The 14,379-nt window shown below is 32.1% G+C and overlaps 1 protein-coding gene across 4 annotated transcripts; it reads right to left on the reverse strand.

Moving 5' to 3' along the window:
* Window positions 1-763: 763 nt before the first annotated feature.
* On the reverse strand, window positions 764-4,311 carry LOC140795604 (protein RER1A-like). 4 transcript variants are annotated; one of them, XM_073148279.1, is made up of 5 exons: window positions 3,830-4,292; window positions 2,826-3,046; window positions 2,257-2,437; window positions 2,056-2,176; window positions 764-1,053 (listed from the first exon to the last, which is right to left on the reverse strand). In XM_073148279.1, the coding sequence occupies exons 1-2, from the start codon at window positions 4,198-4,200 to the stop codon at window positions 2,890-2,892; spliced, it is 528 nt and encodes a 175-aa protein (XP_073004380.1). In that variant the 5' UTR covers window positions 4,201-4,292; the 3' UTR covers window positions 764-1,053; window positions 2,056-2,176; window positions 2,257-2,437; window positions 2,826-2,889. The 4 variants fall into 4 exon arrangements, with proteins under 4 accessions (XP_073004380.1, XP_073004378.1, XP_073004379.1 ...); XM_073148278.1 differs by lacking the exon at window positions 764-1,053 and adding an exon at window positions 1,144-1,377; XM_073148277.1 differs by lacking the exon at window positions 2,826-3,046 and having other exon boundaries at window positions 3,830-4,286.
* Window positions 4,312-14,379: the final 10,068 nt, after the last annotated feature.

The raw sequence follows: 14,379 nt of genomic DNA on the forward strand, positions 1-14,379 counted from the left end.
TTAGCACATTTACACTTGTATCTACATCCCATATGGAGTTTTTTTTAACCAAACTAAACCTATTTTTAATATTTTTTTACCAAAATGACTTACACTCCAAACTTAATAATACATTTTTTTAAAACAAAAAACGCTAGACATTTCAGTGATTTACTATAAAAAAAAGGGATACACATAAAGCGTTGAAAAATTAAGTGTTTTATTGTTAAAAATACTACACAAGAACAATATAGGTACAAATATAAAAAAAATTTAAAACATCATAACTTTGTACTCCTTATCAATTTTAAGCATAAAATATGTGGTTTTGAAATTATGGAAGTCCTATAAATTAGAATCATGAATTCCCCCAAAGCCTTACAAATTTTACTTTGAAATATTTTCTTAACATAAAACATTGAATAAATAAGCGTTTTATAAGATAAATTTTTCGACATTTCCATCTAAAATTAAAATTCAGTGTTTTAGGTAAATAAAATATAAAAAAAAGACTAGTTCGGCCAAAAACACTCCCAGACGAGTATCCTACGGTGTGTATATATATATATATATAAACATATACTGCTTAGTGTACCTGTTACAGGCTACTACTATTGATGTCGTTCTTGGATGACACCAAATCGTATAATCCTCTTTTCACTCCTTCCTATTTTCTTTTATTTTTATAGTTAATGAGCTTCCACCAAATTTTGAGCTGGACAAAAAGGATTAATTTTTTTTCCAATATATATAAATAAGACAACTGAGTCAAATCAATACACAATTGCAGCAGTGAGCATTCCTCTTTCTATTTATGAGCTCTCTTTCAGTCGTTGATCCCTTGGTCTCGTATATTTGTAAACAAATCAACAAATGGGAGAACTTATTTCTCACAAAAGATAGAAGGCACAAGTGAATATCTAAAATCGGGATAAATATTTAATGTGCATTCCATTTGCACATAATATCAAAATTTTATGTCTCAATAATACTGTGATACTAGCAAATATTGAGGAATAAAAATTTCATTTCCTTCTGCTCCAACATTTATATGACTGGCAAGTGTGCCTGGATCTGCATAGCAAACATCAATAAATTTAGCTGACTCTATTGACCCGTTTCTAAAGTAAAGAAAAGAGTATGGATCCATGCGTTCACAAGAAATTTAAGCACAAGATGCTGCAGTATTTCCACTTGAAAGTAAAAAAGAGGCAAAGATAACAGTGTTTTCTTGTACTTTGATACATAAGTTAATTAGCGTCGGTTTAAGTACATAAGCATTTTTGTTAAAAAGAAGTTACAACAATATTGCATGCTATTAAAAAGAAGTTACAACAATATTCATGCTAAGTTTGTTCAGGAGCTACCATCTGAAGCAACAATGCTACTCTGTTAATCCTGTAAAAAAATATTTGCTCATGGTCAGGCTGCAGGAATATACCTCTGGCAAGTTAACACATAAGAGTAGTTCTCCATAACAGAAAGAAACACTCAATTTGGTTCTTTAATATAAAAAAAAAAAAACAGAGATCACATACACCTCATTAATAAGTGAGTTGATTACAAGGAAGCAGATTAAAAGAGGATAAGGAGGGAAAAGATTGGGATAGAAGCCACAATAATTTAATTAGTATTCGTGTCAGACATGGCAACAAGATGGTATTTGAGGTGCCTGCAATCAAGAGTGTGTTCTCCAATCATGTTCTCAATTAAGTTAACATATCAACAATTGCTCGTGAAAGAATACTAACATTCTGAATCTCTGATTACAGAAAAGTGAACAGATATTACCACTGCAAATGCATCAAATGCTATCTCCTGCAAGAAGTTTCTTTCAATAAAAAAAAATAATAGCACTCATTCCTTAGGAAGAGAATAGCATCCTCTGAGGAAACTGGTTAAATACATTGAATTTTTCTTTGTGGTTTCTTCATAACAAAGAGTTTTCTGATCTTTGGTATCGTATGTTTGTTCAATGTAACCGAAAGACCAAGTCTGATAGTTCTATGCTATAGAATCAAATTACTACCAGAGGATCGCTAAAATTGTGATTACAGAAAGGTAAACAACTATTACCTCTGCAAATGCATCACAATGTTATCTCCTACAAGAAGCTTCTTTCAATAACAAAAAAGTACGCTCATTCTGTAGGAAGAGTAGCATCCTCAGAAGAAGATGGGCTTGTCCTTCTGTAATGCTGAAAATAGAAACCATCTTTCAGTATTCCAGCATAAAAAGGGGAGAAAAATAAGGCAATCAATATTTAGCTCAATTTACCTGCTTCCCAAAGGAAAATGGGAGATATCTATATTTTATCATATGACGAATTTGTCGCTTCATTGTAACCGTACACAACATCACCCAATAGAAGAGCAGAATAGGCCAAAAGACAGGTACATCAAATATGGTGAAGAATGTTGCTACGAAAGCAATGCAAAATGCTTTAGTAATAGAATACCTGCAGGAGAAAAGAGAAGATAACTAAAGTTATCTAGTTATAAAAATATAAATATAGGATAATAACAATGCTGCCTTCAGAATCAATAAGTAGATTAAAGCATTAAAAAAAATTCTTGCTTGGCTAACGCCCTAACTAATCTGAAAATAATATTTTGTATATGACAATTGGGAAGCATGGAAAAAGATCCAGAGCCTTTCCAACTTTTTATTCCCGAAAAGGACATTTAATACTCAACATATCACCCTGTAGGGAGTGCCTATCATAAAGATTTCTGAAGCTCAAGATTCAGAAGAAATGACGGATTGAAACTGCGCAAAAAATTACAGATATGAAACAACTCCCAATGCATGCATAGCAATTGCCCTACTCAACATGGTTACTTAACTGATCCTTAATCAACAAGGATGAGCCCAATGATATCTTAGTGTTTCAGTCACAAGTACTCAGCATTAGCACATGAACAGCCTTGCAATTGCTCCTGAGATTAACTCCATAACATTGTCCCTAACAACCACGCAAGATAACCAAACATGGAATGGATAAAATGCCTTGAGGGCAAGAGTCTTCTCACTTCTGCATGATCTTCCAGGTAATCCTATCATGAACCTAGCCATAAACAAAATAAGATACATGAATGCTTCATATTTTGAATTTTTTTTTTCTGTCCCAAATATGGGGCTCAAGAAGATAGGCCATCACCCATATCAATTGGATTGCCTCTCATTTCTATAGACAAATATGGACTCAGAAGATAAGAGAAAGATAAGATCCACTTGACATAAAGTGCCATGCAAACACAATCTCATTACTTGTTCCCCACCTATCAAATTTCATAACAGAGGCAAGAAAGAAAACATGATCTGAAGTAGATCTTTTGACATCAAAATCCCAACTTTTCACGCAAAAACTTCCTTTTGCCCCAAAATGATATGCAACAGTTCAATTATACCCAAAAAAAAGATCTTCTGATAACTATATCACTAAGAATAAGCATTAGCATGAGATAAAAAAATAATATATAACAGAACACCCTCATATCTCGTTTCAAAATCCCAACTTTTCATGCAAAATTAACTAAACCATCCTTTTGACCCACAATTATCAACATCTAATAGAAATTGTACGACCAATATATCTCAGACACACATATCTAAAAACAAAACTAGCATTAGCAGGTGATATTTAGTTATTTACATTAAATCACTGTAGAATACTAGAATGTCATCAATTCTCACATCAAAATCCCAACTTTGCATGCAAAAACTAACCAGACCTTCCTTTTGACCCAAATTAACCAATGCCCAACAGAAAGAAATCAATAGCGCAACAAACAGATCACACAACAACACAATTATAACTGGAAAGGCCCAAAAAGGAGAGAAATCGTACCAGAACTTGAACTCGGGGAGGCGGCGAACGAAAGGGCGGAACTCATCAGACGAGCGGGTGGGGAGGACGGCGCCACCATCGGCATCAAGCGCGTCATGGATTTCGGGATCGACCTGGGGCGAGAGGAAGGCGATGAAGATGTTGAGGACGTAGATGCCGAGCGCGTAGGAGACAATATAAAACCCCTCGGCGAACCAAACGCGAATGGCGTAGATGATGGCAACGGCAGCGAACCCTAACCACCGCCGCAGCACGTGCGGCGTCGCCTTGTCGAGCAAGTGTTGGTACCGCTGGGTAAGGGGGGAGATCCACGATGAAATTGCCTCCGGAACACCGCCAGTGGGCGGATCGCCGGCCGAGGAATCCATCATCGTCTCGAGAGGAGGATGTCTCTGACCAAGCGAAGCTTTTCACGACTATTTTCTTTCCACACCCCTACATTATTTGTTTATTTCGTACTCCTATGAAACCACTCGCGGTCCAAAAAATAAATAAAAAAATATCTTATCTTTAATCTTTTCCAAATTTTGACAAATATTTGGGGAAATTTATAAAACAGCCTATATTTTAATTTTATTATTATAGATATTTTATCATTCAACCTATTGCATAATACTTTTATTACCTCAAAAATTCCATATTAATCCATAATGATCCAAATAGCCCTTGTGACAATATAAATATATAATTGCCCCCACTAAAGGGTTAGTTTAGTTTTTATCTTCCAAAGTGATAAAATAATATAGGTCAACAATTGTTAGATCAAATATAATTCAGAGTTTTTCTAAGACAATAAAAATAAAATAGGGAGGTCAAATGATAAATACTTTACTACAAAAGAGATTAAAAAAAATTCTAAGAATTTTAAACTAAACGTTGCTTATTAGAAACATAAGGCTCCATGTATGGCCTTCAAGTTATAATTTGGGCCCAGTCCACCAAACTCCATTGCCTCTCTTTCTTGTTCATAAACTTCACTCACGAAAGTTTAGGTTACATACTCCGACGATATCCGCAAAAAAAAAAAAAGAAAAAAAAATTTGCGAGAAGTGCAAACTTAATTACTTTCTACTTAAATCGATGCCCACTAGAATTCAGACCTAAGAAATCTTATACTGTCGTACAGTTATGAGCTCCTTTAACCAACTGAGCACAATCCCATTGACAACTAGTTGAGCTCGAGTTTAGACTTGAGCTTGTTTGTTTTAATGAGATGAATGTAGTAGGAGCACTATTTATTAGGTTGGGTTCTAGCCTTGTAGGTATAGTTCACAAACTAATAGGTCAAATTAGCTTGGGCCTCAATAGTTGTAACATCAAATACATTGTGGGCCTAACCTTGTTATAATTGAACCCAAGGGGAGAGGAAAAGTTTCACTAGTTAGCAAAACCCTAGCTAGGGGAACACTAGGTTGCCTTTAGGAAGGCAAGGACCACAATGATAGACTACTCTAGCCAGTGGAATCCCATTATTTATATATATATAAGGTTTTTAAGTACTTTTGACCGGAATGCATAATGCCCCCAAACTTAATATCAAAAGAGATTTTAAATAGAAAAGCAAACAAGTTCAACATTTATACTTGTAAAAAAGATTTCAAACGAAACGCTAACCGATTCAACTAAGAATTTATTAGCGTTTCCTCTTCTTAGATAAAATGCTGATAAGTTTATCGTTTTAGTGTCATGTGACCCCTTTTTAGTAGACAGTACCGTTATATAAAATTTGGAAGAGGGCTAGTTTGGTCGGAAACTCGGGTTTAAAGTGGCAAAGATGGTAAAGTTATTTTTGGTGCATGTGAGGAGTGGGAGTGATGATAAATGCCCTCCTGCTCCTCCAAGTTGTGAAAGTGAATGCACGTGAAGCACTGGATGCCACCAAACCACATGCTTGATGCAAAGAAACACACCAATCATTTCTAGGGTTTGGGTTTGTGCACTTTTGACATGGAAGCCATGTGGTGCTGCAGGAATTAACATGCATGGGTTGATTTAAAGGGACTAAAGAGGATTGATTCCTCCCTCACACACAGTTTGCAAGATGGGGGGCCGGGATTCAGTGCGGGCTGTGGGTTCTAATAACGTATCGATCACATGTATCTGACAATTATACTTGCATTCGTTTTCACCCCGTAGGAGCTAGCGGCTCCTTTATTTGATCAAATTCAGATGTGATTATAATCGCAATCTGTATTAGCATGCATCTGACTGTCTTAATCGCAGTCAAAATTTTATCGCAGTCCATCCATCGGAGACTGTAAAATTTATTCTACGTATATAATAGTTTATATTTAAATTTACAAAAATGTCCTTCTCATAGTTGCGTGTGCTAGGACCCGCTTTTATTGCAAACTTTATGTCATGGTTGGATATTTATCAATTATTCCATCACATCATACTCTAACTCTTTGAATTATTTGCCAGTGAAAAAAAAACCTATATGTATATATATATATATTAATTAGATTATTGGACAAATAATTACCGACAAACTTACCACATGGGAATATTTACCATCTTTCTAAACTTTTATTTTGTAGTATTATAAACAAAAAAAAAAGTTTTTGAACAAAAAGAAAACATCAAATAAATATTTTATTTTATATTACCGATTAGTATTCATAAATAGGATTGATTTATATACTACCCCACTTATAAAAGCTTAAATAACTAAACATGAGAGGAGTCCAAAACTCTATGAAAAGCCCGTGATGAACATAAAACTTTTTAAAAGTTAAGACTTTGCTAAGATCCTCATCAGAATTCAATAGATATTGATAGTAACACCTCACCCTTTTTATTTTTTTTAACATCAATCCTTGCAACGAGTCCTTTTAATCACACTGGTGAAAAGAAAGGCACAGTTCATCTACTTACCATGTTATTAAAGTTGCAAAGTTTCATTGTCAGTAGTTAGAGGTGGATTTTAGAAATTTTGGGGAAATTTACTAAACACACCTTTAGTTTTGTGTTTATTATCATTCACACCCTATATCGTATCAGTATTTATTATTCGACCATATATAAAGGATATTCCAAATATTTTTATTTTTCATTTTAAAAGTAATATAATATTCTCTATATCATCGGTTGCTTTTCGAGGCATTAAATCTTCATTATAATTTAGAAATAAGGGCAATTATAGAATATGCATTATTATTTGTTATTTTCAAAACAAAATCTTTATTATAAAAGTAATTATTTCTATAATTTACATAAAATTACAATAAAGTGGATTATTGGGATAACTATTAAGAGTAAATGTGATATAAGATATAATTACGATAAATAGCATTTATATTCTAAAATATCGCTATTATAATATTTAGCTATTATTTCCAAATAAGAGGTTATACTTCAGAATTAAAAAAAAAAATTATTCTCAAAATGAATGGGCCAAAATAATAAATTAAGACCCATATACTAGGGTGTGAAACAATTATGAAGATAAAATATAGTGTGTTTTCTTAGTAAATTTTTTGAAATGTTAATATCATGATGTTGTGCAATTTAATTCAAGTACTAGAATGTCTTGCAGCAATGTTGCATGTAGTGCTGAAAGCAACCATATATCACTTTATAGAGATGATTTAAAATATAGACAGGAAAATTAGATAGTGTGGGCACTTCATAGTTAGGTAGGATTTCATAAAATTTCATAATAAAACTAACTGCCTACATGGACTAACAACATAATGTGATGTGAAATTCTATCATTCTGTTACTTTATATCAAATTTTAGTTGAGCCATCACTAATCTCTACCGACATTGGACTTGTATTATTTATATGTGACAATCGTTGTCTTTTGGAAGAGCTTAAGTTGAGAAAGAATGATTTTTTCTGTATAAATTTAGAATTATTTATATATATATATAGATAGATAGATTTATAGTATGGTAGCTAATCACCCCTCTAAATTAATTAAGGTACTATTAATTCAAGATAGTTGGGTAACAAAGTATTTGAGGGGATCTACAACTACAACATGGAGCATCCTGATGATTATCTTACTTACATGCATTCTTTTGCTAAGGATTTATAATTTTCAATAATAATTGGCTAAATTCTAGAAATAAATGGAGATAAATTACAGTGAAATTTTATATTTTGACAATAAATGCAGGAATGCACCTTTTGTTTTTTTAAAATATTATGGCTTTCCAAAGTCTATTTATCTCAAAGGATACGTGTAAACCGTCCGGTGGTCGGATTCTAATAGTTCACAGACAAATTTTATAGGTTCGAATTTCTCCGAAGATAGTAAATTTTCTACTAAAATACTAACTATATTTGTATGATTTGAGCATGCTTCTGTTTGTCATTTGAGAGAATTGATCCAGTTGTTAAACCTAAAGCTCCATTATCTTTTGTTTGTATAAAAGCCACAAAATAGGCACATTTTTAGAGTCTTTTTTATCACTCTATTGACTGTAAAGCTTGGTCAAGCATGTATGTATATCTCCCAGGAATATTAAATTTGGGGATCCCACAAAATGGCAGAAGGTACTTTGTCTGGTCAATAAATGGAAGAAGATTGAGCCTTGTTGGGTCCCATCTTGGCATAAATATGGGTCAATTTGTTGCTCCTCAACTACAAATTGCTTTGCTAGGGCAGATGAAATATTTGACATCTGAGGAGAATACAAAGCCAGCTATAACAACTAAAAAGTTCTAAATTTAAAGGCTTTAAAAGAAAAGTATTTGAGTTTTGATTTGGAATTTAATTATTAAATGAGTCGGGTTCGTATTTCTTCGTTCAAATCTTTTAATATTAAATAAAGTCTTGAAGCCCCCTCAACTTGCTAATTTGAGAAGGCTTGATCTATTTAGGGTGTTGTGACTCATGAAACATGTTAGGTTAGGTGAGTATTGAGTAATAAGTTAACCATAAGTTAGATAAGTTATGGTTAACACCAAGAATTTGAACACACAGCCTCCGTCCTAAGCGAGTTTACTGGACTATAATGACCGACTAATAAATCATTAAAACAAAGGAAAATAGTATCTCAAGTGGAGGTGGCAAAAGTTGACATGATCAGATAACCCAATCCGATAACTTGGCTTTTAAACGGGGTTTAATTTTAGTCCAATCGAATTCGGATCGTCAATCTATCTAACTCGATTATTAAAATGATCAACTAACTCATGTATGACCCGAATAACTCGTTTATAATATGAAAAAAAAAACTCATTTATAATCTCATAAATATTGTTTACCATCCGGATAAATCCGTTTGTAACTTGAATAATTTATAAAAATTTAAATAAAGTTATGCTATGCAATAGCCCGTGTAACTCATTTAATAAACAGATTATATTTGTGCTTAAAATTTTTAACCAGTTTAATAAATAGGTCACATACATATTTACAATATCACAACAATCCAACTAATTCAACCCGATTGCCACCTCTAATCTGAGGTGCATTTAATTACCGAAAGTTGTAAAAAGAAATAATAAAAAAAATAGTCTAAGATTGTGCAGTTGTGTTGCATAAGACCTAAGAGAGAATTTAAGAGAATATTTTTTATTTTATTTTTTTTGATCAAGCATCTACATGACTTCATGTGCACTCTATGTACGAAAATAAGCCATCCAACTAAAATTTGAAAGTATCTTATGTACGGTATTATATTCCTCTCCACGTTCACATTATAAATGTGGAGAGAATAAAGAGATGAAATAGTCTAGGGAGTTAAAAAGAGATGGGAAACATTTGGTGTGAACTAATAATATATAATAAACTTTTCATGTCAGGAATTTTTATTATACATCTTACTTTCTGCTTTAATTATTATTAAAATCTAATCCTATATATGCATATATATTAACTTTAAGCTAACAATTTTTGAGGTATTAATAGAAAATATTAAATAATTATTTTATTTTCGACTTTTCTCTCTTTATTTCTTCTTAAAAAGGGCAAAATAATTCCTAAAGAACCTAACTAACATATAAAAGATAATGTATTTTTTATGAATAATTTCATTCATTTCTGTATAGTTACTTTTTTTTAAGTTAAAGGAAAATATATATATATATATATATGAAAAATAATATTAGTTCAGATTGTTATAAACTAAATTATCTCTTTTTTTTTAATAAATTTTTAAAATTTATGAGAGATGAGAGGGGACCAATGTGGAAAAGGGAGCAAACAGCGAAGCCACGTGAGTGGGGGCGGGGCCACGTGAGTCCATTTCCCCTCCCACTCACTTTCCTTGCCCTCCTTTCAATGGAATATAATTAATCATAAATGCATACCCACTCTCACTCCCACTCTTTAAATTGGTTTATTAGATTTTTTTTATTAGAGGTATTTTATCTTTTATTTAACACCTTCTATTATACATTTATTTTAGTTTAAATAATAGAGATAATTCTATCTAGACTCCCCTGAATTATAATTATTTTCTATTTACACTCTCTAAACTTTTTTTTTTACCACATACACTCCTGATCCAAAAGTTTTTTTTAGTTTAAAGGTTCCTATAATTTTTTTTAAAGTTTAAAGATGTATATATGTATATATTTTTTTAGTTTAGAGGGTGTATATGAGTAATAAACATATTTGAGTGTATATGTAAAATAGTGATAGTTTAGAAGGTCTAAGTGGAATTATCCCTACATAATCTCTTTTCATTGTTTTTAAGTCAAATCTTGCATTTTTTTTGTTCATTATATCATAGGGGAAAATAAGCTTGAGTTCGCGATGGCTTTGATATTTTTATTGAAAATGTAGAGTGTGGAATGAAGAAATTTTTTTTACATTTATTTCTAATTTCTATAGTTCATTTCACAAGAATGGCCATGCATATGCCACTCTAGTTATCCCTCTTGAATAACCAATTGATCTAAAAACTAGAGTTATTAATTTGACCAATAATATTTATTATGTATCTAAACATACTCACTCACGTGTGACCCGACCCCTAGTACTGCACATTAATAGATAATAGTTTATAAATTGCTAAATCGAAAAATGACTTATATAAAAATTAGTTTCCTAGCACACTTATGTTTTTGAGCAATTGTTGAATCGAGTAATAACTTTTAAATATAAGTTGTTGAGTTAGAAAGAAATTTTATATAAAAACTTCCTCCGCTAAGACTTAGCAATTTACTTTTAAATTTCTACAAAGATTGTTGAACCAAAAAACACTTACTTTTAAAATTGATTGCCCAGTTCGATGGTTCTCTTGAACCATATCCCACTCAGTAAAACTCATCTAGATTTATCTTTCAATTTTAAAGCGAATTAGATGTGTAAAAAAAAAATTATAGCAGTAAATTTAAATAGTCAAAAACTCTACAAGCCCATGCAAAAAGTTCAAGAGGAATCTACCATGCCAAGTGTTGGTGCCACACTCTCTTTAGGAAATTTATAGCTGAAGACAGCAGAGAGAAGAATCATAACTGGAGGAATCATTTGGCTTCACAAAGGGAGGCTCCTCAATAAAGTGAGACCTTCCATTCCCTTCTCCTTTTTGTATACGTTATGCAGAGAGAAAATAATATATATATATATATATATATATATATATATATATATTAGGAGAGAGATAGAGAGAGATGCCTCTACTCAGTATCAGTTTATGTATATCACTTTTTAAGGACAAAATAGCCTCATTTTCTTCTCTCTCTCTTATGTAATCTCACTAATCAGATCAAACTTTTTATAGTTAATTAACTTTTCATAGCTTATATATATATATATATATATATATATATAATGTGGTAGGGGCATAATATAAATGCATGTAAAGACCAGTGATTATCAAGGTGGTAGATTTTAAATTTTTATTACAATCACGTTAAATGTCAATGCATCCTTAATAATTAAAGGACAAGATATTAAATAATTCACTAAATAGTACAAAAGAATTTCATTTCGAGAAAAAAAGAAGTAATTTATGTTTTAAAGCTACTAGGAAGATGTTTCACTATTACAATTTTTATGTATTTATGATCAGCCTTTTGCTATTTATTGACATTAAGGCATAATATATATTATTAATTGGCTAATTAAGTGTTAAGCTTTTCTTTTTTTTTAATATTACAATGAGGTGCATCACACATCTGTTATCTATCATCTGCTCAAGTAATTGAGATTTTGGGTCAAGTGGTTGTCTAACAATGTAGTTTTGCTCATCATCAGAAGAACTAAATTGCTAGTTCTTGGAAGACAAATTACAAGTACTAAAGCATTTCATGAAATTAAAGTTTGATCCAGTCTACATTGGAATTTTCCGGACAACTATCAAATTATTCTTGCACTAATGTTTGGAATGATTGCAATCCAATAAGGGTAGCAGCATGATGGTGCCATCATTCACACCTCTACCTTGCTAACAATGAATACAACTAGGGCAACAAAAAAGAGAAACACAATTATTGCATTTTGTCAAATTAATTGCAAGATTTTTTTTAAGACTTGGTCAGTTGGTCATGGTCATACTATGTTTATATTACAAGTAATTACTACACTAGCTAATAGAAAATTAATGTGAAAATATAAATACATTAACTCGAGAATAAGCTAAGTTTTGAGCTAATTTTGACATTAGAAAAATTAATCATAAAAGTCTTCAAAGTAATACAAGTAGCAGTGTGGGGGAAAGAAGAAAAAAACAAAAGAAAGGATCATGATCAAGAACAAAAGCTTTTGTAAAGATAGGATGCTTCCCTAAAGCCAATAAATAAATTGCTATTGATCTTATTAGGGTTTAATCTATCCTTTTATTTAGATTCATTATGTATATATATAATTATATATACTTCTTTAGCCTTTATTCTTATTACTGGAAGAAATTTATAATAAATCCCTCACCTTAATTGCTACCATTTTTCTATCGCTATTATCCTTTATTCTTTATTCTTCTCTCTCTCTCTCTCTCTCTTCTTCCTCCATAGTTTCTTGCTGAAGAAATGGGAGACTTCGAAACCTAGTGAGAGAGACAGGAAAAGGGAGAGAAAGGCATGTTGACATCTCTCTCCCAACTTCCAAAGGCATGCTTGCATGTTCTCTCATGGAGCAAAGCCACACTGCCCACCTCCAACCAACTGCATGCATGCATACATACATACCCACATATAACCTAAACCCAGCATGCATGTGATGAGCCTGGTGGTGTGATTAGGTATTATTATCATTATCATTATCATTATTAATTAACATTGCTTGGGAGAAGAGGAGAAGAGGAGAAGAGGAGAGAGAGAGAGAGAGAGAGAGAGGTGGGCTTAGTTTGGTTTGGCTTGACCAGCTTGCCCAGCTGTACTAAACTAAAGGACTCTTCTTTCCTCAAAGTCCTATTTTGTGCAGCTGTCCCATGCAATAAAGAAGGGAACAATGCCCACTGCCACTTGCCATGGCCCTTTTCCCTCTGCCATCCATGCAGGGGTAGATCTGTCATCCTATCTAACCACATTCTTCTTCTTCTTCTTATTTTCCATCAATAATATGAGCATTGCCATCATAGTTCTAAGTTTACCCTACCTAGATACTTACCATTAATACACAAGAACACTGACATGATTAGTGAAAAAAAATTATATATTGCTTTTTGTCGATATTATCATCCTTAAAGGAAGAGCTAATATATTTTACAGTGAATTTTATTTTTATACAATAGTGATTAACGAAAAAGTAGACCTAAAAAAGAGACGTTGAGATAAAAGAACACTAGATGTTAAGCTAATAAAGAAAGTGCATCTTGGTCTTTATTTAATTATTTTTTTATTATTCTGACTAATGACTAGTGACTGAGAGAATATATTTTAATGGAGAGTTTTGGACGTAAGGTGATAGTGTGATATGGCCAAAAAAATAAAAATAAAAATAAAAATAAAAATAAAAATAAAAATATTCGATGAAGTTGGTAAGTTTGGTTCACCCAGATAGATAGATAGATGGTTAAAAAAAATTAAAATTAAGTGAGGGGTAGAACGGTCCTTTTGTTGCCTTATAAATGTGTATATATCATTGGGGCCCACGTCTTCTTGTCAAGTAAGTGATGGCTCATGGCGATGGAGAGCATCAGAGGAAAAGGTTGTCCCACATATTCTGGTCCGGCCAACTGTGCCCCCTGGGCCACGACATGAATGAAATACTCATTACTCTCATTCAATTTTACAACTAAATCCAATAACCAACCAATTCTCTCTCTCAAAGAAAAGAAGAAAAAAAAAAACTAAATCCAAGATGCTAACATTTTTTAAATTAAATGACTAAAGTTTTTATATAAGTTAATTACATATAGATCTAATAAACTAAAAAACTTGTTCGAATATAAAATATAAAAATCACCCTTCTCTAATAACTTAAGCTTTTAGAGTAATTTATGAGTTAACATGATATTAGAGTTAAAGGTCATGGGTTCAAATCCTGTCCTGGCCCATCTTTGCTTGAAAATATAAAACTCCACCCATTTATATTAAATTCACTTTTTTGACCGATCAAAATGATTCAGCCTAGAAGTCCGAGGGAGTGTTCGAATATTAAATATAAAAATTATTTATCGGTATCTATAATAGCTTAAGCTTTTAGAA

This window comes from Typha latifolia, chromosome 9, assembly GCF_019914945.1.
Source record: "Typha latifolia isolate L0001 chromosome 9, TyphaL0001v2, whole genome shotgun sequence".
In the NCBI taxonomy this organism is placed as follows: domain Eukaryota; kingdom Viridiplantae; phylum Streptophyta; class Magnoliopsida; order Poales; family Typhaceae; genus Typha; species Typha latifolia.

What these genes read in the sequence shown, in the direction of transcription:
- LOC140795604 (XM_073148277.1), bottom strand. Translation starts at nt 4,200, where the DNA reads ATGATGGATTCCTCGGCCGGCGATCCGCCCACTGGCGGTGTTCCGGAG. An exon ending in CTCCCCGAGTTCAAGTTCTG is followed by an intron (nt 2,438 to 3,829) that starts GTACGATTTCTC and finishes TTTCTCCTGCAG; the next exon opens with GTATTCTATTACTAAAGCAT. An exon ending in CATTTTCCTTTGGGAAGCAG is followed by an intron (nt 2,177 to 2,256) that starts GTAAATTGAGCT and finishes TTCTATTTTCAG; the next exon opens with CATTACAGAAGGACAAGCCC.